This window comes from Camelina sativa, chromosome 13 (genome assembly GCF_000633955.1).
Source record: "Camelina sativa cultivar DH55 chromosome 13, Cs, whole genome shotgun sequence".
In the NCBI taxonomy this organism is placed as follows: Eukaryota; Viridiplantae; Streptophyta; class Magnoliopsida; order Brassicales; family Brassicaceae; genus Camelina; species Camelina sativa.
In genome coordinates, this window is record NC_025697.1 from 18,580,123 (window position 1) to 18,606,977 (window position 26,855).

A 26,855-nucleotide genomic window follows, 5' to 3' on the forward strand; every position below is an offset into this window, starting at 1 on the left:
AAAAAAAAAAAAAAAGAAGACTTGATACACTCCTGTCAATGCACTCTCCAAAGGAAATTCCAGCTGCCTACTTCCCGTTGATAGTGAACCATGGGAATCAAAGGCATGCCAGAGCGAAAGACTAGCCACTGATCATAGAGTTGTTCTTTGAAGATTCACAAAAGGTTGTGGTAGTTTCTGATGAAGTCCTAAACAAGTGGTTGGCACACATCACATAACAGATCTCAAGGTATGAAAGCTTCTTACGTTAAGAAGTAAAAGTTAATAGAAAAGTGCTCTTGATGGTCTATTGCTTTTCTGGTTCCCTCACTTCCTGTGATTAACGATGTTTGAATGTCTGAGGTTGTGTATAAAAGGCTGAAAAGAAAAAATGTGTTGTAAAATTTATGTTTTTTGTAGTTAAATTCATATGATTGATTGCTGAAACACGAGGCTGATTGTAAATATTGTTGATGAGAAATGTTTGTATGTTTTCAACAAGTGTGCACTGATGTGTGTGTTAAGTTTTTCAGGTTTAAGCTCATTTGTTTCAGCTCACAAAAATGATCATGATTCTTTAAGTGGTAAAATCCATAGAGCAGCAATTGATCAAGGGTCTGACTTTTTGAACAACGGATGGATCATGCAAGTAGAATCAAAGAGCTGCGTGTTCATCTAAATATTTGGGTGTACCAGGAGTATTGAAGGATTTGAAGTAGCTATTACTGAAACTCACAACTTGGCACTAGTGGTGAAAGGGCTTCTGAGGATTGTTGTTGAGTCATCATGCGTCTGAGGACGATTCGAAAGACTGATACTCATTTTGTATCGATAAATGAGTATAGTGTCAATTCCATGATACGAAGGAATGGAGTTACATGTACTGGAGGCTGATGAGTGCTCCTAGACAGAAGATTGTGCTTGCAAGTTGTTAGTTGATGTTTGTACAACAGGTGGTTATTCATTAGAGTTCCATCTTTGATCAACGTATTTGATGCAAGGGACTGTTACCAGAAGATGGATTTTGCTACGAAGCAAGTGTCTAAGTCCCACAAGCTGACATGTGCATTATCGTCTATATCACCGAGGAGACATTTTTTTTAGTTAAGAGAGCATCTGCAGAAGTGTATTGAAACTTCAGTGTTGTGGAGTCAACAAAAGAGGGACAGGTGATCGTCTCACCCTTGATGATTCACATGTGCATATGATTGTGAGGAGACATGTTATCTGCACTGAAAACAGAGGTGTGTGATACTCTGTTTTAGGTCGCTTACATCCATTGAAGAACGATCGCTTGTGTTTGGTTCCAATAATGATGGATGAGGATGTTTGAAGCTGCTGGGCTTCTGAAAACTGTGTCTGAGATTAAGCCTTACATAACCAAAGGTGTATGAGTTTTTGTGGGCTAATCTGTCAACTGTCAGGGGTTTGATAAAGACAGTGAATATTCACGTGAAGAACTATGCATTTGGAGTCTCACATGTACGATCAACACTTTGCTTGAGTGTGGTGGAGTAAATGGCTAGGCTGGTATTAGACATGTGAGACTGATGATAGTTGAGTTAACAAATGATCATATGTTTGAGTTCCCTACAGATGACAAATTGGAGAAGTGATATGTGCTTAGCTCATCCGATTAGGTAAGGGCAACAAGACTCTGTGTAGAATCGTTAAAAGAAACTGGTTTAGATGCAAGAGGGAAGGATATCTACAGTGAAGCAGAGGTTTGAAAGTGTAGAACATGATACACAAAGTGCTGTTTTTTCCTGCAAAGCTTCTGTATGGTCACATCCACTCTGTGATTCGATCAAAGAGCTACTTGTTGTTCGAATTCTCAACTATCAATGTCCTATTGCCCAACATCTAGTTGTTGTTGCAAGAAGAGTCAAAATGCCTACACACATGAAGCTGTTTCAATAGGCAAAAAGACTGATAATCAAAGTGCTTAAGAATGTGAAACATTGTTAGCAGGTAAGTGATTCTCATAACTCAATATACTGTTGTGATACATATGTCTGTTTTTGACTTATTTAATCACTCAAGCTGGGGGAGAATGATTCTGGTTCTGCTTTTTGATATAATTCTAATCAACGCCTAATGTTAAGGAGTTCTTTATTTATGGGGGAGAATCCTTGAAGCTACTTGGTTTAGGGGGAGAATCATTGTTTATGGGGGAGACTTAATTGATTAATTGGTTGATCTTAGGTTACCAATTGATTAAGTCTGATTAGAGAGCTATTAAGAACATGGTTTCCGCTGCAGCCCGCTGGGGTTTATGATTATTAGGTTCTTAATCATAGTTCTGCTTGAACAAGCTGTTGATTGATTTTGCTAGATAATGACTTTTGTTTTGTCTAGTTGTTGCTTGTTCTGTTTTTGGCTTGTGTTTGTTGGAGTGTCTTTTCAGGTTGAACCAGAGAGATGCTTGAGTATCAAACTAAGTCAAAAAGGGGGAGACTGTAAATGCAGATTCTGGAACAACTCGCTGAGAGGAACAAGTTGTTGTGTCGAACAAAGTGTTGTGCCAATCAGGAAGCTGCCTCAGATCAAAGACGCCCGAGTTGCTGACGTGGATGTGTGAGCTGACGTGGATGTGTGAGCTGACGTGGCAGATTGTGAGTGGATGTGATGATGTGTCGAGGAAATTTGATGACTTGGCATTGAAGATAGAGACGAGATTGTTCTTGGAGATATGAAGAATATTTTCCACAGCAAATTAAGGAAAGGATAAACTTGACCAGCAATCAGTTTCATTATCCTTGGAGATATGAAGAATATTCTCTACAACAAATAAGGAAAAGATAAGGATGAGAGCAAACAGTATCTTTATCCTTTGATACTTGGAGATTCGTCTTCTAGGGTTTCTCAAGTCGTGTATATATATTCTAGGAGTAGGCCAGGAGCCAATTCGAGCACTCTAGAATATTGATACAGTTGTAAACTTCGAAGCCAGAAAAATAAGACTTAAAAGGTGTGTTCCCAGTTCTCTGTGACGTTAATCATGGAGGTGATTAAGTGCGCAGAGAATTGTTTTTCTTTCTCTTAGATCTATACTGGTGAGAGTTTAGATAGAAAAGAGAGAGGATTGGTTTTCGTCTCTTATAGATAAAAAGAGAGAGGGTTGTTTTTCTTCTCTTAGATCTACACAGGGTGTTGTGTTAGATAGAAAAGAGAAAGTTTCAGATTCATTCTTAGTCGGGATCAATCCTATTGGGTAGAATAGGTTGAGTAAGGGCCGAGACAAAATTGTATCATTGTAAGAGATAAATTTTGTTAATAATATTGAAGAGAAAAACATTGGCTTGGCGCGTTCCAAGTGTATATCAGTATATTGTGTGTCTCTATACCTTTACACATGTTTCTTCAGATCACAGGATCACAAGTTTGTAAAAGCAATGGTGGAGTCTTCATGCGCCACTGGTGATGATGGAAGCATCATTGAAGTTCTTGCTGACAAGTTCTTGATTGAAATCTCAGGCGGTCGAGTAGAAATGTATGGTTTGTTGTATAGGCTAGGGAAGAACCTGGCTTCACAAGACCAGTACTGGAGGCTTTGCAACCAACAAGAAGTTATCAATGCATTGGAGAAGAAACTGGTGAGAGACCAAACTTAGATTATAAAATACTTCTAAATCAAAACAATCCGTAACAAATGAACTGTTTTAGAATTTTATTTGAGGTTCTTTCTAACATTTTTTTTTTCCTGCTTGTATATATATAACTCAAGGTTTCGGTAGAAAGTGTTAGAGGTATCTTCCTGGACATATCTGGAGTAACCGAGAAGAGACCTTTGAGAAGTGAAGCATTTGTTGACATGAAAAAACTTCGGTACCTAAAGATATTAGAGAAATTCTATTAAATACCACTAAAAAAGTTTTTTCCAAAAATATCACATTTTAGTTTTTTTTTCAAAAATACCACAAAAGTTTTTTTTCCAAAATTACTACAACAACAAAAATTGATTTTTAAGGATGTAGAATTTTTTTGTTTTAGGTTTAGGTTGACACAGTTAGTTTTAGGGTATAGTTTTTAGGAGTAGGGTTTAGTATTTAGGATTTAAGAATTAGTTTTTAGTATTAATTAGAACTTTAGTTCAATTATGTGGTATTTTTGGGAAAAAATTACATTTTAGTGATATTTTTGGAAAAAAAAAAACTAAATTGTGATATTTTTAAAATAAAAACTATTTTAGTGGTATTTATGACAATTGGGCAAGATATTATTGTAACGGTGTTCTTGAATCAGACAGCAAATTAACCACCCGAAACTGACTTAAATTTTCATTACAAGAGGTTCGATATTTCCACTGGCTGAAATTTCCTTTAAAGGAACTTCCAAGAGACTTTGAACCCAAGAATCTTATTGACCTCGAGCTTCCTTACAGTCAGATACAACGTCTTTGGGCCGGTCCTAAGGTGCGTTTGTGATGATTACTACAAACTTAAAAGTCAAAATGTCTTTATTTTGTTACCTCTGATATCTTTTTTTGGCTACAGGATACGACAAACCTTAAGTGGGTCGATCTCAGTCATTCAGTAAACCTTGAAGACTTGTCAGGTCTGTTAGGAGCTCAAAATCTTCCAAGACTGAACCTTGAAGGCTGCACAAAGCTGACTATATTACTGGAGGAGATAATGAAAAATTTGATAAGCCTCGGTTACTTAAACTTGAGAAGCTGCACAGGTCTCGTATATCTCCCAGAGATTAATATCAAGTCTTTGAAAACACTTATACACAGTGATTGCTCCAATCTTGGGAGTTTTCAGAAAGTTTCAGAAAATCTAGAAGCTCTACATTTGGATGGTACTGCGTTAAAAGAACTTCCTGAAACCACCAAAATTCTCAAGAAATTAGTCCTATTGAACCCGAGGGGCTGCAAAATGCTACAAACTCTTCTTGATTCTCTTGGAATGCTGCAAGCTCTTCAAGAAGTGATACTTTCTGGTTGTTCAAAGCTCCAAACTTTTCCTGATGCCATAAAGAAACTGAAAATGCTGCGGATTCTGTTGCTTGATGGGACTGCAATAAGCCAGGTTCCGCAAGTATCTCCCTCTGGTATGAATGGCTTGTCCTTATTACAACGGCTTTGCTTCAGCGGAAATACAATGATTCAAACTCTCGAAGCCCACATTGGCCAATTTTATCATCTCAAGTTTCTTGACTTGAAGGATTGCAAGAATCTCACATCTATTGCGACACTTCCACCAAACCTTGAGTGCTTAGATGCACATGGTTGTGACTCGCTGATGACAGTACCCAGTCCACTAGCCTTTGTTAACCTGACAGATCAGATCCATTCTACATTCATTTTCTCCAACTGCAACAATTTGTATGAATCTGCAAAGAGTTGTATCATATCCTACATTCAGAAAAAGAGCCAGTTGATGTCCAGTACCCTTGACCGCTACAATTTGGTATTCCCATCTTTTCAAGAAATCTTAACCTACAGCCTTTTTGTAAGTTTCTTATGTCCTTTTTTTTTGCAGGGTTCTGTAATGGAACCTTATATTGGAGCTTGTTTTCCTGGATGTGAGGTGCCTGAATGGTTCAGTCACCGAGCCTTTGGATCAGAGATAGAGATAGACTTGGCTAACCATTGGAGTGAAAACAGGATCATTGGGGTAACAATATGTGCAGTTGTCTTGTTTCAAGACTACCGAGATAAAACCAGTGGCTTCTTAGTGAAATGCACCTGCGAATTCAAGAATGCAAACGGGTCTTTCATTAAGCGTTTTAGCTCAATAGTAGGAGGTTCTGCAAGACCAGGGATTGAGCCACACAAGATTGATTCCGATCATGTCTTTGTTAGCTACATAAGCGTGTTGGAGATTAAGAAACAGAGCGAAGCAGAGGATAGGGTGTGTAGTTACAACAAGATTTCCCTCAAATTTGAAGTGATAGATGGTGGTGCATGTGAGTTTGTGAGATGCGAGCAGGTGCTCGCATGGTGTATGAACCGGATGAAACTGATCATGATAATGGCTCTTGTGAGGTGAATTCTGATGATCAACATGATGGAACTGACCATGTTGAATAACTCAGGACATCAGTGACTCAAGAACCAGATGAAATTTCCATAGATGTACATGTAGAGTGCTAAGGAAAGAAGCATCATCTCACACGTCATATCCCTGTAATTGATATCTTCATTATTGCCTCAATATTCTATGTAATTACTCCTTGGCTGTGTATATAAGTTGTATTCAATTCAATAACTCTTCATAGAACCAAGTTCTGATGACGATGGCGGTAGCCAACAAGAAGAAGAAATCTCTTGCTTACCTTTTAAAGACAATGAAAATGTTTATCTTGAAACAAAGAGTGATTCGGATCATAATATCGATGATGAAGTAACGCAACGTTTTCCCCTCGTAGCAGTTTCTACAGAGATACAGACTCAATGTGACCCTGCTGCAGATGAAAGATTCAATAGTGAATCAAAGCTTGAAGCAACTCGAAGACATCCTGTGATGCCTCCAGTGAAATTTAGAGACGAGAGAAACCAAGGGATCAATGGTGAAGGAGATGCAACATGCTTTCCATTTATTCAGAGCTTTATCAGGTTTCTTTTTGTCCGCAACATTATCTTGGGCTTCTATATGTTTTGAGCTACAAGAGATGTGTCTTCCAGTGGAGATGCTAATGTTTCAAAAAGAACCTGGTTGCCACGCATAATGGAATTTTTCGTCCCAAACCAAATCCTTATTACAAACAAATCCAAACTACTAAGAAGATACAGTAATGTTCATAATCACAAAAAAAAAAAAAACACAAACACCAATCCAATATAAATAAAATTACAACAATTCAACCTTTATTTTGATCTAAACTTTCATTCAAAGAAAAAACCTTTGATCCGACTTGGTGGTTGAGCCAAGCACAATGGAGACGTTATTGTTATAGTGCGAAAGCAGCACTGGAACCATCTCAATCAACTCTTCAAATCTTCGTTCGTCAAGACAACTTCCAAACCTTACAACCATATTCTCTAAAATCTTTGTGCTTTTAAGCACAAGTTCCATGAAAGAAGCCATGTGCGTCGACTCAACATTCTTGCGGATAATGTTCATAAAGGCCCTCGCTTCCGAACTCCAAGTTTTATCAGTTTTCGAGCCATGACATTGCAAGTAGTAGTCAAAAAAACCGTCCTGTACGGCATAAAAGTTTTTTTCATTTATGCAAACAAAGTGTCAATATCTTGGATTACTGAAACTCGAATATGGTTAGAACTGTCAAGGAAAATAATAGAGGATTATGGTAAATATACCGGTAAGATGGGGACCTCATCCTTTACGTGCACGGTTAGCTTCTTTAGCTCACGTGAGACTTGTAGCAACTTTACTATACCAGGAATTGCATATTGAGAAATCATTGTCTCGAATGTCAAAACTTTGCATCTGAACAACGGAAGAGAAACACGACGAAGCTGGACAACAGATAAAATCTAGCAAAAAATAAAAATAAATAATTAAACAAACACAAACATAAACATAAACATATGTAAAGAAACACCAAAACACAGACCTAACTAGCACACAAGCAAGACAAGAATCATTGATAAAATCTCTAAAAACGCACCGCACCAATCACAAAAGCGTTATAAAACAATTACAAAATCATTCTTTTATTCAACATTCATGTACCACTCTTTACTTCAAAGTTTTACATAACAGCTTACGGCTAAAAAAAACAAAAAAAAGTACAGCTTTGTGTTACCAATCGTAGTCAATTCGGGACTCAGCTAGACATACCAATCAAAACGAAAGCCTAATGAAAATGAAACTACATAGAATTTGCAACCGAATGATTCTACACATAAGTAGAGTAAATGATTAAGCAACTTGTAAGCTTGACCATATCATACTGGTGTATCCAAACAAAATTACCTTGATAAAGTTTTCCCCAAAGGTAAGCTTCTCGACATTCTGCAACTTCTCTATCATGTTTTGAGCAAAGTGTTTATCAAAATCAGCATCAAATGCTTCATCTGAGTCATAGACAATGTCTAGTCTAGCTTCCGTTAGAGACGAGACATCGACTAAATTACATGGCCAGTAGGGAGGGACGCTCAAACTGAGACTATGGATATGTGGTGCTACAATATGTACTTGCTCCGAGACCCAAACGTTGCTATAGATTTCTAATGTTGTCAAACACAGCGATTTGCTGAGATCAAGAACCTCGAGCTTATAGAAACGGCACAGACGCAGCGTTAAGCTTTCGAGCACGGGACAACCAGATAGAATCTTATGCATAGTAGATCCGTCATAGAGGATGCAGTTACGCAAGACGAGCTCCTTGAGGGATGTCCAACATACTGAGCTACGGGGAATCATCTTATCTCGAAACGCTAAACGAAGGGTGAGTTGCTTGACAGAGGGATTGATGTAGAGGAATCAGGCATAGTATACTCAGCAAGAGCACGTGAACCTAAATCCAGCGTCATATTCTCTACGTTTCGGGACTTGGCGAATTCGATCCAACTTTCAATGTAAGGAGAATTCTTATACCCGTTGAGACAGAGGTGGAAACTCACCATCTTGCGAGCCTTGTAGCGAGCTAAGGTTTCGTTGATATGTTCGGCCAACAGGTACCTTTCCCCACACCATTCGAAGTTGAGACATGGTGTATCGCACCATACATGCCTCCATCGTTTTGACAAGATGGAAGTACGGATGGCGAATTTTGTCGGAAGACAGGAGAGTATAGTTTGGAGGATCTCATCAGGCAGCGCGCTGATTGAATCTACACCCTCGCTTGAATCATCTCGGAGTCTAGGGTTTCTTACTGCGTGCGTAGCGCTATCTCCGTCTCCCTCGTCGTCCGCCATTCCCTAGCAATTTTCTTAGGGCTTGTTGTTTCGGCCTAATATCTTATTTAAGCCAATCAAATAATTTAGTGTCATATGAAATTAAATAAATATTTTTTTAAAATTGAAAAAGTATTAATTTACCTTTAATAAATCCAAATCAACACATACTCTTGTTTAATTATATAATCTAAACCATAATTCTCGTTTTTTAAAGCTGGGTTGGTAACTCTTAAAAACAATTGGCCACCAATTCAGGATGGGGAACCACTAACTCCCCTACGATGTTCGATCGAAGTCTAGAGTAAGATTAAGTCACCTAATGATTTCAATATAAATGTTTAGAGAATTCAACTAAATAGATCAATCACAAAGATAACAAATCCCTTGGTTTGAAAGTAAAGTATATATAAAACTTTTAAGTTAATTTAGAAGCTCAGTTACGAGGACGAGTGCTCTCAGTATTCCCACCGACGCCTGACATAACTCTAGCGACATCACCTGCTGAAGCTTCAGGCTTCTTCTTGCTGTATAAAACCATGTAGCCAAGTCCACCGATTATTACCACTCCAACCGCTGCCGCTCTTACCGGACATATCCCTAACGACTTCCGCTGGCCCAACACTTCACTCGACTGCCTCGCCGCTTGTTCTGGCCCCGCCATTTCCCTTCTTTGTCTATGTTAATTCTGGTGCCTTTCTATAAAAGTAGTGTCTATCCCTCTCGCAAGTTAACTTCTTCTCTACTACGTTTGTGTTGTTTGGAATATATTTGTAGAAGAGAAAATGTGGGTTATTATGGTCAACCGCACTCGTAGGATATTCTAAAGACTCGCTCATGTGCTCTATCTATATTTAGCTTCACAATAAAATATGTCACTGTCTTAAGAAATTTGGAAATTCCCAAATTTATTTTAGGACAACTTTCACGCCACCGTACATTAATTAAGAGAAATTCATGGAAACTGATTAATTTGTAATGTATGAATTACTTGTCCTTTGTTATTTTTGTAGTTAACTTGGACGCAAATTGGAACATAAACCATCCAGGTCTAATTACAATGGTGAATTACAGAAGACTTCACTATTATAATTTTACCCTAATAAGCGTACACCAACAAATTTTCAATCTTTCTTGATACACACGGTACATACTTACTAGTTACCAGTTTTGATTTTCACCCAGCTTAGATTATAAAACTATATTTTGAGGTAAAATGAAACAAAAAACGAGTTACCTATTTATGTAAAATGATATCTTGAGGGGTCTGTTTATATTCCGAAGTCAAAACTCGGAGGATCACTCAGTAAGCAACCTCTTGTGCTGGCCGATGAGGTTTCTTGCACCATTACTTCTTCCCTAGATGCTGCTGCAACTCAGATAAGCGAAAGAAACAAAATCTTTTAGATTTCAACAATAAAATTAGATATAACCATAATAACTGTAACTACAGTTTTGTATACTGAATGGCTACCTATTTATATTTGGATTCAGTTAAGCTCTACAAGTCTAAAAATTTTGAACTCCAGAGTTACCTTTCGTTGAAACAGACTCCATCTTGTGGCTTTGGCGGGTATCAGATTCTGGAGGTGTTAAAAGCACTGATGTTTGCGGGTTATTATCCGAACATGTCTCTGTAACATTCCGTCTCTGAAGAATGGAGAGAATCTGATTAACTACACAGAAAAGAAAACGTTTGGTTAACGTATGTTCTCATGAATTGGTATTATAAAGAAACCACTTGAAGAAAAACCCAATCATTTAAATGTACATTTTTGACCCACCATCACGTAAAGGCTTGTCTTTGCTTAACTTATCATTCTCCAACCTTGAATCTACAGCGGACCTTCCTGCACATTCACACAGTGCCATTTTTAAGGACAGGATGTCAGATTAACCTATTGCAATATCAAACAGTAGAATGATTGGAGGAATGTGGTTTTACAGACATGAGTTCTACGATTCAAATCTAATCTACTGATCAGTTGTTGGAATTAAAAAAAAAAAAAAAAAAAANNNNAAGAAAGACATGCGGCAAATATTGTAAACTAGCTGAGAAAACGCTTCAATTACCACAATTATGTAAGAAAAAAAGATGTGGTAAGTAAATTTCCAATATCTTACCATCACAAGGAGAGTTGATCAAGGGGTGGCTACTGTTTTCTTTATCAGCTGAGCGAAGAGGTACAGTGCCTGCATACTTGTTGCTGTCAGTCATAGCGTGCACAAAATCAACAAGTATATACATACGAATGTGTTTCTATCAAAAAGTTTACTTATCAATACTAGAAAGAGGCAAAAAAAAAACACACACATGAAAAGAGTATTATATCTCTAACATGAACTTTGACAAAGCACATATTTCTCCATCTTGTTGGAGATATCAGATACAAGGTGTCTACGAACTCCAGAAAAAAAGCGTCAATCTTGTTCAACAAGAAGGTACATAAATTCAAACGATTTAAGTTTACTGACAAGAAGGTACATCAATTAAAACGATTTAAGTATACTGATTCAGGAGTGAAACGTAGCATGAATTTCGCTGTATCATCCATCGGTGTGATATTTACCACCAAACTTCAATATGCTAACAATCATACAGTGTGCCAGACTAAATGGATACAGTTCAGCTAGATGCCTAGATGGTTGAAGCAAATGCCAAAGTTTAGGTATGAAAAGGTTCCACATTATGTTCTCCAATAGATAAATGCAGAAACATTTCAAAGAAAGGAAAAGAAAGCATCAGACCTTTTGTTGTTGACTTCATAGTGTCTGCAGTCAGTGCCCCATACTTATGCAGTTCTCTCTTTTTGAATACTGAAATTGTAGAAGGAAAACATTATTACTAGCCTGCAGTGTTCAAGTTTCATTCTCCACGGAAATTAGATTAATAGGCATTAAAAGTTCTTGGTAGGAGTAGAAGAGGGATTTACAGTTCTCCAGTAATACAAAGGTACTAAGTACTAACGCAAGTAAATTCTCACCTCTAATCATATTGTGAGATGGGCTGAGACTTTTCGAAGAAAATTTATTCACAAGGTTAGGTTTTTTCTCATCTGCCAGAATAAAAGGAGAGATAAGTTGAACAGTCTTTTCAAGAGGCAAAACTTCCCTACAAAAATCGTAAGAGTTGGGAAAACAAAACATCATACCACCATGAAGGGAACTTTTCTTGAAATTTGGCCTGAGCACTGCAAATGATTTGCGCGCAGAGCCTTGATCACTTGGTTCAACCTTTATATCAATTGAAGCCTTACTTCCATCCTTACGATCGCCTATATCCACAAGGTATGCTTGAAACGTGAGTGTTTCACCTGTGTCCACAACTTCCCCTGCCTTTAGCATCCTGCTTTCAAGTAGATTATCCGCCTCATCATAAAGCATCACCTGTTTTTCAAAAAAACACTAAGGTTAACTCTGACATTTTTACTAAACAGATGAGCATAAAAGAAATATACATTCTCCTTTAATGAATGCCAAATCTAACTATGATGAAACTGGAAAGCGCAATATATTCACTTAACAAATCTACCAAATATTGTTTAGGAGTTCCTTTGTGAAACGAAGTAATCCAAATAAAAATGTGTTAAATGTTACTGATCCTATTCAAAAAAGCAGTTAAGCTTCAGATCTGCTAAAACCACTCAACTCAAAATTTCCGAATTTGTTCTTTCCAGAATCCAAAATCCAGAAGTAATTAGCTCTATCATATTCGAATAAATGAATCAAACAAGGAAACCAAATCAAAGCATCATTTGCGTTTAAGTGAATCTTGGTATCATCTTCTTCACTAAATCAATAATCACAATTCAACAGCCAAATCGACATAAACAATCTCGGAAAACGAGAAAATTTTCGAGATAGCTCAGAGGAATACTTCCGCGAAATCAAGCAAGTCTCATTCCACCAAATCCAACGAATAATCGCAAACGAAGACTAAAGAGTAGAAGAAAAAAAACCTTGCGTCTGGTGAAATGCAAATCAAGGAAGCCGTCGTGATAGACCTTACGCTTCTCCTTGATGTGTTTCGTATACATCGCTATCCATCTCTTCTTCTCCGCCATCTCCGATATCAGAATCGCGTTTTTCGCTGTTTTGAATTTCAAAAAAAAATTTTGACTCCGGCAGTGTGAGTTAAAGTGACGACGACGATTGCTTAATTTTATCATTATTTAAAAATCGCTTAATTTTAAAAATTGTAACATTACACCCCAAAACTTTGAAATGGGTCTATTGCTCCCCTGAAATCCAGAACAACGATATTAGAAAACGAAGTTGATGTTGAAAAAACATAAATAATTGTTTATTATTAAAAAATAAAAGGGCCTACAGCTCAGTGGTAGAGCATTCGACTGCAGATTGAGATGTCACCGGTTCGGATTTAGAAAATTTGGAATTTTGATAGATTTTAGGGGAGTTGATATGATTTATGGTAAAATTCTTTCAAATCCCACCTAAAACCATGAGATTTGTATTTATGTATTTTTAAATAAACAAATCCTCCAAAATCCTCCATAATGGATTTCAAAGTAGATTTTTAAATCATCAGTTGAATAACAGTGGATTTCATGAGACTATTTAAAATTCATGATTGAATAACATATGATTTATAACTTTTACATCGATAACATCTGGTGATTTCGTCATTGTCGTCATCATCGTCATCGTCTTCGTCTTCGTCTCATCATCGTCAGTCATCGTCGTCGTCATCCCTGTCGTCATCGTCGTCATCATCATCATCACCGTCGTCATCGTCAGTTGAACTTGCCATCCTCAGTTCATCGACGGTATGGGATTATACATGGATGGGAGGTACCGTTCACCATTAGTCTATTGAGGATAAGAGAACCATCCTCAGTTCATTGACGGTATGGGATTATACATGGATGGGAGGTACTGTTCACCATTAGTCTATTGAGGGTAACGGAACACGCTGTTGCAGAAGCATAAGGACCAAAGTCAATAGAATCAAGGTTGGCGATTCTATTGACGCTGTTGCAGATGCAGAGTTCTAAGATTGGTAAAGATAAAAGCCTCTTCGAAATAGAATAGCAAGGTTGGCGATGATCTCTAAAAAAAAGATCTCAATCCATTAAAATTAAAACCTAGGCGATATGATACTAGCTAGTAATTACAAATTACGTACTAGAGATACTACTAATTAATATCATAAGTTCATAACTGCAAACGAACCATAGTTTTTTTTTTGTATTATTTTCTTTTTTTCTAAAAATTGTTTGCTTCATTTGAAATCTAGTAATGACTTTCAAAACCATGAGTAATGCTTTTTAAATCCACTAATGACATCCAAATCCACTTTCAATGCATTTACAAAACCATTGGACTCTGAAATCTACTAATACTTTAAATCCATTAAAAACCTTATTTGAATAACACCCCCTTAATAAAGGTCATGTGATATCGTTTCTGATATTCTCATCCTTACAAACCCAAATACCGAAGAAATACGTATAGTATTAAAAATAAAATTATCCCATAGTTGGAAAAAAAGTAAAAAATCAACATACAATATGATTACATTACGAATGTACGAAGTTTAAAGCTTTTTTTGGTAGATATGTTAATGTACGAAGTTTAAACCAATATTATATTCGGACCCGCACGTATGTGCGAGGTTGATTTCAAAAACTAAGTTTGATTTATAATATATGAAGTTATGTTTGTAAATGTATTCTACCAATTTTATATTTGATTTGTTTTTAATTCGGTTTAAACAAAAGAATGATCAGATTTGTTTCTGTTATCAACAAAGATAATCACATTAAAAAAATAATAAGAGAAATGTGGTATGTTATTTTGGGACAGTAAGATAATCACGTCCCTTATATGTTAAGATTTTATTTAACTATTTGATATTGTATATTTTAGACCAACGAATAAAAAATATGTAAGAGATTCAAACATGCATGTATGTACGGAGTTTTATTAGTAGATATATTTATTTGATATAGCATTTATAACATAAACTTATATTGGTTTGCTTTCATCAAGTTGTTATCATTTAGATCGACATGATACCTAACTCGGATCGAATGTGATCAGAGTTAGTAATCAGCAAATATTATGTTAAAATTGATAATCCACAAAAACATATGCATAGTATTTACATATAAGAAATATATTGTGGGAAGTACTTTTAACCAAGTGGTTACAACACCATCTCTGCGACCGATTTCACCGAAGTTTGACTTCGATAAGTCGCGTTATCCCGCATAGTAGGGATTGACTATAAATCGGACATTTTATCGATGACAAATATATATATATATATATATATATATTGTATACAAAATTAGGTTTATACATTTTACCTAATTTTACCAAAAACTGAAAATTTTACCTGCACATTTGAAATTTATGAACATTAATTAATAACAATATAAAATTATTAGAATCTTAATAGTTACTATTTATCCATTAAAATTATCCTTAACAATAAATATTTTAATTTTTAACTTATGAAATTTTGAATTAGTATATATTTTGAATTAATAATTTCAAAAATTTATGATATTCGATTAATGAGATACCAATGAATCTAAACTCCAAATTTATAGGAGGAATATGCTAGTTTTTAAATATTAAATTATTGCGAGACTATATATGATAATTAGAATAAATGTTTTTATAATTACTCCGAAAGATTTGGTTTGTAGTTTAGGTAAATAAGATAACAATTACTAATTTTAAAAAATACATTTAGAGCTTTTATCAATGCAATTCGATAAAAAAAAAATGTTTGTTATATTTGGTAGACTGTCAATATGAGTGTTTATATATAAAGGAAACATATTGTTGACTGTTTTGATTTTGTTTTTATTTAATTGTATTAAATTGATTTGTTGTTTCCGTAATTTCTCACAGTATAAAACCAAATCAATTAAGTTTACATATATATGATTTTGAATTTAAGTTTTGATTGTTATGGAAGCAACTTTAAACAACTTTTTAAAATATTGAGTAATTAAAATGTCAATTACCTTAATTATTCAAACTGATATGATTTCTTTATGATGCATTATTAGGAAACTTCTTATTTTGTATCTGTTTGGATACGCGTTTATTTTCGATTTTATGGCTAATATCTGTTTGGCTCCACAATTCCTTATTAATTGATATCTGTTTGGCTTCAAGGATTATACATATTCTTATTCCTATTTGAGTGGCATTTCATTGTAATAATCTATAACTCTATGTCTACTTATTAAAAATGTTTCCCTTTTAATAGTATAGATATATATATTATTATTTTTGAAGTACATTTTTGAAATAAATCTTAACTTTTATTTTTAAAAGACTTATAATCTATGTCATCTATACTACTATATTTTTTGAAGTACATTTTTAAAACAAATTCTTAATTTTGATTTTCAAAAGAATTATAATCTATGTCATTATATATATCTATACCAAACAATTTTACAATTAATTACTCTACCGTTTATATAAAAAAAAAAGTTTCAAAACATTAACTATAAAATTAGAAATATCCATATAAGGGTCCTAACTTGTTTTATAAATATCAATATATTGTTCATAATTAATAAATTATATATGAATAACATAGATATCTAAAATTTTTGTCAAGATTTAAAATTATGATTCTCCTATCATCTTTTTTTGTTTTTATATTTTAATTTTTTTGAATCATCATATGATTCATAAAGTTAATAATTAAAGAACTAAAAAACAGTTTTCTGCATATATTGTAATTCAAATTTTTAAAATAGACATAAATAGTTCAATTAATATAAAAGTATGTGTTTAACATCTCACATCAACCAACATGTTTAGAGAATAATTTCGATTCATATAATAAATAAGATCAAAATGAATCCAACTCTGAATAAGCATAAAATTTTCACTAATAAGCATCCATATTTAAAGTTTGTATATGGTTTATTTTTTTTATTTGAACCAGGAGAAAGTTTAAAATAGCAGGGACAAAAAATTTTGCAGAATGGGTTGTATGGTAGACGGGTTTGAATAAAATATTAAAATATTATTAATACGATACTTTAATAAATGTTAAATAATCATTTTATTATTTTTTAACAACACTTATATAAGACATGCTAAATCAAATTTATTTAATTAAGATTGTGTTAATTAAAAAAAAAAAATTGTGATATCCAGCAGGTTAAGTCTTAGTTATTCATTTTTAAAAATCTGATAGTATTAACTATCATCAAAAAACCTTTGTTTTCCGCAGATAATTCTCATACATTTGCTTGTACTAGTTGCTTTGTGAAATGGATAATAAAATTCTTTTACCTGGTTGTAGAGTCATTTGTACAACTTTATTCTAGAGCAGAAGGTAAAGACAGTTCCTTCACCTATTCACAACATCAATTATGTATATGGTTCACATTGTATTTTGTATTGTTCTTTGCACTTGGATTTGTTTGGTTTGGCCAGAAACATAGTTTGGGGCGAGATTCTACTACAATTTGTCCATCACGGTTTTTTGCTTTGGATTTTAAACGTTGATTTGGAAAGATTAAAAGGCGTGAAGTATGTTGAAAACTTTTGGTTCAAATGCATAAGAACTCTTGGGTAAGTTAAATGAAGTTGCAAATTTTCCAAATGAATCTCTTACAATCCATCCAGATCTTCACGAGTGCATCCTAACCTTGAAAACATGCATCATGGTTACACTTCAATAGGAGGTGGTAGACGTGGTCATTTGTGAAATCAATCTCAAACAAGATAGATTATGCTCTTAAAGAGCTTATTGATAGAGAAATCTAAAACTGAAAAAGAGATAGCTCATAGAGCTTTATTCAAGTGCATAAAGAAAAGAGAATATGAATAAACTAGATTGTCACCAAGAGATTAGGATTTGATTGAACTTCATACAATGATTAAAGAGGAGAGTTACCACAAGAGGCAACTTTCAAAGATACCTCTCTTCTCCACATTACACAAGTTTATATATGATTCTATCTTGATGGAAGCCCTAAACACATGGGTTAATGGGCTGCTTCTTCTGACACTAATTGGGCCTTCAATGTGTGCTCTAATAATTTGGCGGCCGCAAATGCATTCGAATCAAAACTCATGTATTTTAATTCTCATAATTTCCTTTCACTCAATCTGAAACATATTCCTTAGCTATTTAAAATCATATATTTTACTTGAGGCATCACACTCATGCTGCCTTGATGAAAAATTGATGGTGTTCAGATTCTGACTACGCAAAAAGAAGAATTCATGGATTTGTTAGTGTGCCTATTGTCTAATAAGTAGATGACCTACCTGGCTTCTTCTTCACTTGGCGGCGTGGTGAATATATGGCAAGAGAATAGGAAAGAACCCATCACATCGTGGAAGATTCGTGATGGTGAAATATGAGTTGTCAAGTTTGTAAAGTTTCAAGAACGACTAGGTTGAGCCACAATAGGTTTTTTAAAACCAGCTATTACTAACAAATGCAAGAAGTAAGGATTTATATGTCGTGCATTTGAGCTATTGCTTTTCTCAAAATCATACAAGGATGAATTATTTCTCTAACTTTAGAGTCACTGAGTATAGCTTGAGTTTTGCCAAATATCAAGAGCGACCTGAATACAACACCATTGTCACAGGGGTAAGCCTTTTAGGTCTTTAACTTAGATTTTCTTATTTTTCTTGCTTAGAAATCTTTGAAAGTGTTTGTCATGTCTTTCTCATAGGTACTTATGAACCATGAAATAAGAATATGGGGCCAAGATTATGGATATGGGTGGCTCATAAGTCAAAAACCGTGGATCTGCAAGCAAAAGCTCGTCTTGACAAGTTTCGCTGAGGAATCAGTTAAAAATGCTTTCTTCAACCAGTTCATGCCACTCTTTGATCAGAATCTGCTTATATTGGCAAATGCAAGAAGTATGGATTTTTATGTTGTGCATTTGGATTATGGTTCTTCTCCAAATGAGACAAGGATGGATTATGTGTCTAAGTTTAGCGTCCTAGAGCTTGTCTTAAGCTTTGTTGGGAGAGTTGATTCCCCTGAAGACCCCTTGGTGAAGATATATTGTTCGTATAAAGAGTCAGTCAAAAAGTGTACACTTCCAGATTTAAGACGAGTTTAGACTGATTATGAATTACTACCAAGAGCAGTTGTGAGTGCTCCATCAGCCTCTACATTAGCCTCTACATCAACATCTATATCAGTCTTCCGTCCTGAGCTTGATCACATTGTTGCGAGGGAGATTCGTGATTCATTTGCACCGAATGGTAAGGGCAAGAAGCAATAAAAGAGTGTCTCAAGTGGTGTTTTGAGGATTTGGTTATACCTGTCTTTGAAAGTTCTTGCAAAACTATGTTTGAGCAAATGGATGAAAGCAACCTAAGAGTTCTGTTCATTTATTTAAAATTGTTGAACATTTGGTTTTATCTATTCATAATAGTAATTTTAGCACAGGTAACACTTTAATGATAAATATATATTAATTGTTTATTTCAAAGACATAGTCTATTGTAGAATTGATGTATGACGCACAACCTCTAATAGTTATCAAAGTTACAATAATAATTATATTCTTAGGAAATCTTGTTTTTAAAGACATGCATTTGGAGAACATTTCAATGGAATTTTAATGCATTGGAGTCTTTTTTTTGCTTTATACAAAAAGACATGAGAGGATGGCAAATCGATTACATTGCTCAAAGCTCTCATAAGTCGAGGTTAGAAAGAGATTTCACCCAAACATGAAATGTTAAGAGTGCATGGTGAGTACATGATAATGACCATTAATGTAACTTTTTCTAACCAAATCAACAATTAGGGTTATTTGTTTGTGTATTTTTTTATTGATTTGACAACCATATAAGATTTAAAAATGTAATTTGTGGATCTCATCTACAAATTTACTGCTTTAAACCTACGATTGTTCAGAATAATAAGGTTTACCCTCAATATTTTAGAGAGTTATTGATTATTGAATTTTAATAAATTCGAAAATTTGAAAAACTCACTTACTATTGGATTAGATTGAAAATTCCAGGTCAAAATCATGTATTTTAGATATAGAAGTTGAAAATTTAGAAATTCGGTGTTAGTGTTTAGTGATCTCTCATTGGGTTTATTAAGGATTTGTTTTCACAATGGACTTTAACATATCGTAGATACTTTCCTAATCACGGTCGATCAGATTAGAAAAGTGGATATATTTTGTAATCTAAGACAAAGTATAAATAGAGGAAGACTTCTTCTTTGTAAATCATCGAACAATTAATACAAAAATCATAATTCTTTATTGTTTTTTAGCAAAACCCTAGCTTGTTTTCCAAGAGATTTCAATTCCTTTTTTTCTTGTTAGCTTTGATTTGATTTCTTAGAGAGATAGCTTTATTGAATTTGTTTTCCCCATCAAACAAATTCATTGTGTGAAACTCAGTTTCTACAACGGCAAATGAAGAAATACGTGATGCACATATACTAACGACATGACCTTTGTCGTTTCACATAATTGGTTCTTAATGGGCTTAAAAGAAACAAACTGGCCCAAATTCCAATATAAAACTGGGATGTTACAGCATGTGTCACAAAAGTAGAGTGTCAAATGTCATATTGTTAGACAAAGTTAGAAAAAACCTTCTCTTATTATATAAGTTATATAAGATATAAGAGGGCGTTACTCTTTTGTGTACTTTAGTTCATTAAAAATTGTATATGATTGAAAATATTTAATATACTTATCTAAACATTTTAATATGTGGATTTCAACTATTTTGGTGAATCCGTTCAAAATAACATGATTCTTCCTCGAATTTAAGCATTTTTATTCAAAATTTGAAAGTCTTTCAAAATATATTTAAATCTATTCCAATTGCGGTCAAAAAAAAAAAAATCTATTCCAATTATATTAATCCTTACATAAATCATAATTTTGACTCATATTTACAAATTCTGAAAATAATACCATATCATATTGATCAGAAAATTTTTAAATTAATGTTCCAATTAACTTGGATTTCCAAATCAATAAATTTAAACCCTCACTAAGTTTTTTTTTTTTTTTTTTTACAAATGCTCAAATCTGAAGGTATATATTTATTATTTCGAATCCTACATAGATTTCTAAATCATTAAGAGCGATAAAAGCATAAACCAATAACAAACATTTTGTTTTTCTATTTTTAACTTGAAGTCTTTCAAAATCTATTCAAATTTACTCATGACGTAAATAATCACCAAAAAATGTTCTAAAAAATGTTCAAACCAGTGTTCTAAAAAATGTTCTAGACATTCACCCCCGCTTAGGTGCTAGGTGCGCTCTAGCAAAGCCTAGATAAACACTTTCACTGCGTCAAATGGTATAAACATCGTACCAATGTGTTTGAATCTTATGTACCGTGCAAATCTTCAATATTTACTTTCTTAAACATGTCTAACTTGTCCCAATCCAACAACCATTATTGAGAGTTGGGCATATTCTGGTATGGTCAATTTAATGGAAAAGAATTGAGCTTCAACGAAATGTCTCCGATTATCTTATAGATCCCCAAATCGGTACACTCTTGACCTTGAGGTTTTATGTATGCACTTCCTCCTTTATGTAGATTTGTTTGATGCAGCATTCCTCTTTTATGGAGAGATCACTTACTATCTCATCTTCCTCTTTGAAGAAAACCTTCCCATCACTCTAGCTACCTTGTTTTGTCTCAAGCTTGGAAGCTGAGGTATCGATCATGTCTCCTAGCCATATTACTACGTTGTGTGGTGTGTTGTGCTTGCGAGATTCGCAGCTATGGAATCCTTTGAAACGTAAGAAAGTCAATTGGCAGTGACTAACTCTTCACTTCACAAGGTACTCGTGGATGTGTTACTTCTCTTTGGCTCGCATATATGTGGCAAGTTGGTCTATACCTACTGTCTCATAGACCATTTGATCCCATCCTCAGTACTCAATTTTGCCTTCCTTATTGTTGTTGTTGTTTCGAATGCGTTTAGCTTTGTTGATTTAAAATTTTAGTTATCTAAACTCTTCAGCTCTATAACCACTTAATCTACAAAATGGAAACAAAGCTTAAATAAAAATGTTATTTGAATTATTTTTTTGTCTAGATTTTTTTTATGATTTAATATTTTCATTATTCTTATGCATATTTTGTTTAGTATTTATCTATAATATCATATATAATAATTTATGTTGTGAATGGCTAAACAGCCTAAAATCTCATAGATTTCGGTTAGGCATCCTAGGTGTTAGACGTTGGCTTACCACCTACTTAATACCTAACACTTTTTGAACATAAAACCAGAATATTTAAACTAGTAGTCAAAAATCATAGAGCAAACAACATACATTTTGACGGTAATTTTAAAATCAGTTAATCAAACGACATATAATTTTATTTGGATTTCCAAATAAACTAAAATTAATAGTTAATTAGAATCTTGAAAACATTAAACCAACATAAATATTAAATTGAAGAGAATTAGTAGATATGTTTTCCCATCTATATAAGACAAATTGATCTATTACGTACCATTTCAATCGAAATTATATTGAGTATATTACTTCGGTGGAAAGTATTGCAAGATAAATGAAATTAAGAAGATCAAATTCGAAGGAAGATAAACGATCTGACCGTTTTTTTTAAATAAATAATAAATAATGATAATAATAAACTACAACTGGTCTTATATCCCACTAGCCACCTAACCACAATCACAACCAACAGTGTAAATAACCAATACCAATATCCAATAATATACTAATATTATAACATAAATAATAACCAATATTCAACCAACAGGAGACATAGAACCAGCAACCTAGCAATGTTTCTAATGACCGAACTCTAGCAAACTATCAATGCCAGACAACAACCAATCGAGTCCCTAGAACATCCTCCTCTTCATTGCCTTGATTCCACGATCACACTTTGCCTTTACTTGCACAACAAACACAAATTGCAATGCATTAGTATTTTATAAACACTCAGTAAGGCAATCCTCCCATCTACTGGGCTATACACACAAGCAATAGAGACATCTCTAACCATCAACCAACAATCGACAATCAACAATAACAAACCAGGACTCTGCATCGACCGACAGCAGTTGGGGGTTGCGTCGACCAACGCATGACATGCATCGACCAAGGGTCATTTGCATCGACCGATACTCCCATTGCATCGACCGATACTCCCATTGCATCGACCGACGCATGCTCGACATAGCACGAAAACCCTAAGGTTTCACGCGCCGTCCTCGCACTTGCATCGACCAACGCACAAAGTGGATCGACCGATGCACATGTCGAGCATCGTTTTTCCCGAAGCTTCTCATCGGATCTTCGTTCCTACAACCATAAAAACTCGATCCAGAGCCACAAAAAAAGCTTTCCAATGTCCCAAATAACGTTTTAACAAGCCTAACAACACACAACAAGCAGATCAGAGAAATCTCCAGCTTAGATAAGCCATGGTCATGCACTTATCTTTGTCACAGAAGAAATCCGACCCAAACACAGGAAAAAAACGCCCCTAGGAAGCTCCTACAACGATCCCAGCTACAGATCTTTACAAGAACAGCCTCAAACTCCAAGAATCTCCCAAGAACACTCAAGAACACCAAAAACTCTTCTCTGGCTCACGTTTCTCTCAAAAGCAGCTAAACACGCCTAATGAAACAAAACTCGAGTTTAAGGGTTTACCCTTTACCCAAAACGCAGGATTTAACTTAAAACTCGACCGAGAAAACCGAACATGCATCGACCGATGCACTTTCGATTCGCAGATGTTACAGAAGAAAACAAGAATTTAATATTTTTTGTGTTCCTAGAATAAATTAGGTTGGTTGAAAAGGAAATATAGCCAACCTAAGATATTTTTTTGATAATGAAAGTGATGGCTTGCTAATATTCTTTTTGCTACTTATAGGTTGAAATATATATACTTAAAAGAATTTTGGGTTTTGTTTCTTCCTTTTCAGAATCTTTGTGTAGTCGTGTAGAGAATCAGGCCGATGAATATCCCGAGTGACAAGTGTTGAGGAGGTGGAATCGACCATTCTAAACTAACTGATAGTACGTATTTCGTAGTATTAAACACCCTCACGTATAGGCTCGACCCTTCACCAATTCTAATGAAACATTCGTATTGGGCCTCAAAATTCCGAAGCCCATTTTGGAGGTTTTCTTAAAACTAATAAGTTCTTAAACCTCTCCAAAATTAGTAAAAAGGCCTCCTATTTTGAAAAATGTCCAATAATAAGCTTCCAAAAAGTTCAAAAATTAGTTACAAGGTCCCATAATTTGAAAAATATCCCATAATTAATAAAATAGGTTTTAAATTTAGCAAAAAAAGTCCCATAATTAGCAAAAAATACCAACATTTTAGAAGTTAATATATAAAAAATTTTGACGGCCCCATATAGTTAGCAAAACAAATATCAGCTTTTAGTATTTTATTATTTTTAAAAAATAGAAAATCCTAATTGTTTGCGTATTGGGCCTTGGATTTCACCAAACCGGCATATAAGATTTGTTTATCATTTGAACCTGCTTAATTTTTAAAATTTGTAACATTACAACCCCCCCCCTTCTCAACACTTCTAAAATGAGTAAGAGTATTAATCCCCTAAAATAACGGACATGGAAATAACGTACATTACAATGTTTGAAGTTTACAACAAAGTAATGAATTTTCTCATCTTATTCATATTAAAAGCCTTGCATGAATAAAAAAAAAAAGAGTCTGATAATAAGAAGGTGAATAACATAAGAGAGCCAAAAAAACTCAAAACACCGTTCAGTTGTTGGTTGAAATTTTCGATTTTCTCAGATTTGGTATGAGCGACGGCAGTTAGCTAGAGTGATGTAGTCGGGTTGTTTGGAAGAATGGAATGGAAGGGCAAAAAAGTTTCGTTGCAAAATTTTTATTACGGATTTTAAACGTGTAAAAAAAGATAGAGTTTACGGGGTCATATATGTGTCTTTTGAAATTAATGTGGTTGCATGTCCAAATAGTTTTGAATATCAACGGTGGAAAAAATCTAGCAATATTACAAACAAAAATAAAATTAACAAAAAAGATTCTCAAATCATAGTTCTTGGTTGATGAATCAAAAAAAAGAAAAAAATTTGAAAAAGAGAGCAGCAATGACAGTTTTCATGAATCCAAAACTTAAAAGTAAAACAACTTAGTTGTGTGACGGATACTCATGAAAGCATATATAATAATTAATAAGCCAGTGGCATATTTAAAAATGGAGAGGTAGGTATGATAGTTATGGGTAGTAATAATTTATGGCGTGATTATAGTTTATAGAAATGTTGGTTTTTTAGTGGAGAGTTTGAGAGGATCGGAGGCTCGCACCTCTATGTCCTTCAGTTCTAAAGAGACAGGCCCTGAAACCTAGTGGATGAGTCACAAAAGTGTGATCAGAGCGCGATTGATGGATCGTTAATTGGCTGGATTCTCTAATTCTTTTCCTTTCCGGGGTTTTCGCATGCTTGTTTGTTTAACGGGTTCCTTTTTTCTAATTTTTTTTTTATTGTTTTGGTTCATAACCGTTGCGCATTGTCCCACCTTTTCAAGCAGCAAAACATATATTTATATACATTTGATATCTGATACATGGCGCCATAGGCCCATTCGATATTGACTCTATTTTTTTAGGGGGAGAGTCCATTATGGCAGTTCACTGTCGGGAACTCTTGAGTGTCGCCTATGTACCCCCCTATAAACAGCTTAAAACTTTTGGCTCAAGATTTCTTTTATTCTATGTGATAGAACTTCTTCTTTCTTTTTCCTGCAAGAAAAAGACAAGAGTACACGTTATTATGTTTACAAAGAGAAAACAAACTTTTGTCTCCAGTCTTTGTTTTGTTCAAACATGTTGTTCTATTTTGCGTACGGACGCAAAAAATGCTAGAGAGACCTTCCACCGTTACTATTGTTCTGTTTATGAAGAAGAGCCTATATAGCGGTCTGCCTGGTTCCTTTTTTATCCCCTAAATTTTTTTTGTTCTGTTACTTGGGCATGTCTAAATAGTGAACAGAAACTATTCGATTACATGTCCGTGAGAGAGATGTCCAATAGTTCCATATGAACCCATTGGTTGTCCTTGCATTATCTTGAATTTATTATTTTGTTACCAGGAAAGTTAGGCTAACATTATTGTAAATATTGAATGAATGTTGTGTATTATTAACGTGTGCCTTGGGGCGTTTATATACAAGACTCGATGACTCGATGACTCGATGAACCCTAAACGTGGAGTGCCCACTAAGTAATTACACAAGTCGGTTTATACAATACATTATCGAGGCCCACTATACACAGCCCAATAATTATCTTCTGCGATTCTAATTGTTCATTGTAAATTTGCACCCACCATGTTAGGAATTTTCACACATATGGGCTTGTTTGTTTTTTGTTACACGTCATATATATATATATATATATTTTTTTTTTTTTTTTGTTACACGTCATATATATATTGATCATCTTGGAAAAGGTGCAATAAACCTCATAAACCTAGAAGTTCGAAACCAGTATCTCTTTGTGTTGATTAGGAATCGCTTTGATTCCTTAGGTTAGGTGGATATGTTAAGAGAATAATATTCTTTGTTAAATGTTGATGAAAATGTTTTCAAGATCATAGAATCAAGAATCAAGATTATCCCTCATTGAGAACAGAGCAAAACGAGCAATGGTCAGGACTTGACTTGTACAGGATTAGTTCTATTGTATTAATCGAACTGATTTGTGAGGTGACAGGCCCTTAATCCTGTTTGATAAACCACATTCCTTTTTTACCCAAAAAGACTAGACTGTGATTTGTAATTTTTGTATTTGTTGATGATGCCTAGACTTAAAATAGCCAGCCATACCATGTCACAATATCCATTATGACTGATTGGAACAAAGAAACTAGAGGGCTATCTAATATAAACCCAATGTTATTATATATATACACACTAGAAAATCATCAACCATTATTCAAAACGTAATTAAGTGTTAACGTACGGGAATAAGTGCTACACGTTTTACAAGAGCTAACAGTACAAAGTCCCTTTTTATATACATACACATGAAACCATACAA

The 26,855-nt window shown here is 34.4% G+C and overlaps 1 protein-coding gene and 1 pseudogene across 2 annotated transcripts; both read right to left on the reverse strand.

Moving 5' to 3' along the window:
* LOC104737077 lies at positions 6,660 to 9,688 on the reverse strand (annotated as a pseudogene).
* Positions 9,791 to 12,954, reverse strand: LOC104737079. 2 transcript variants are annotated; one of them, XM_010457179.2, is made up of 8 exons: positions 12,748 to 12,954; positions 11,941 to 12,175; positions 11,773 to 11,844; positions 11,537 to 11,605; positions 10,913 to 10,981; positions 10,573 to 10,638; positions 10,324 to 10,464; positions 9,791 to 10,157 (listed from the first exon to the last, which is right to left on the reverse strand). In XM_010457179.2, exons 1-8 carry the CDS (start codon positions 12,850 to 12,852, stop codon positions 10,060 to 10,062), a joined length of 855 nt encoding a protein of 284 aa, XP_010455481.1. In that variant the 5' UTR covers positions 12,853 to 12,954; the 3' UTR covers positions 9,791 to 10,059. The 2 variants fall into 2 exon arrangements, with proteins under 2 accessions (XP_010455481.1, XP_010455480.1); XM_010457178.2 differs by having other exon boundaries at positions 10,862 to 10,981.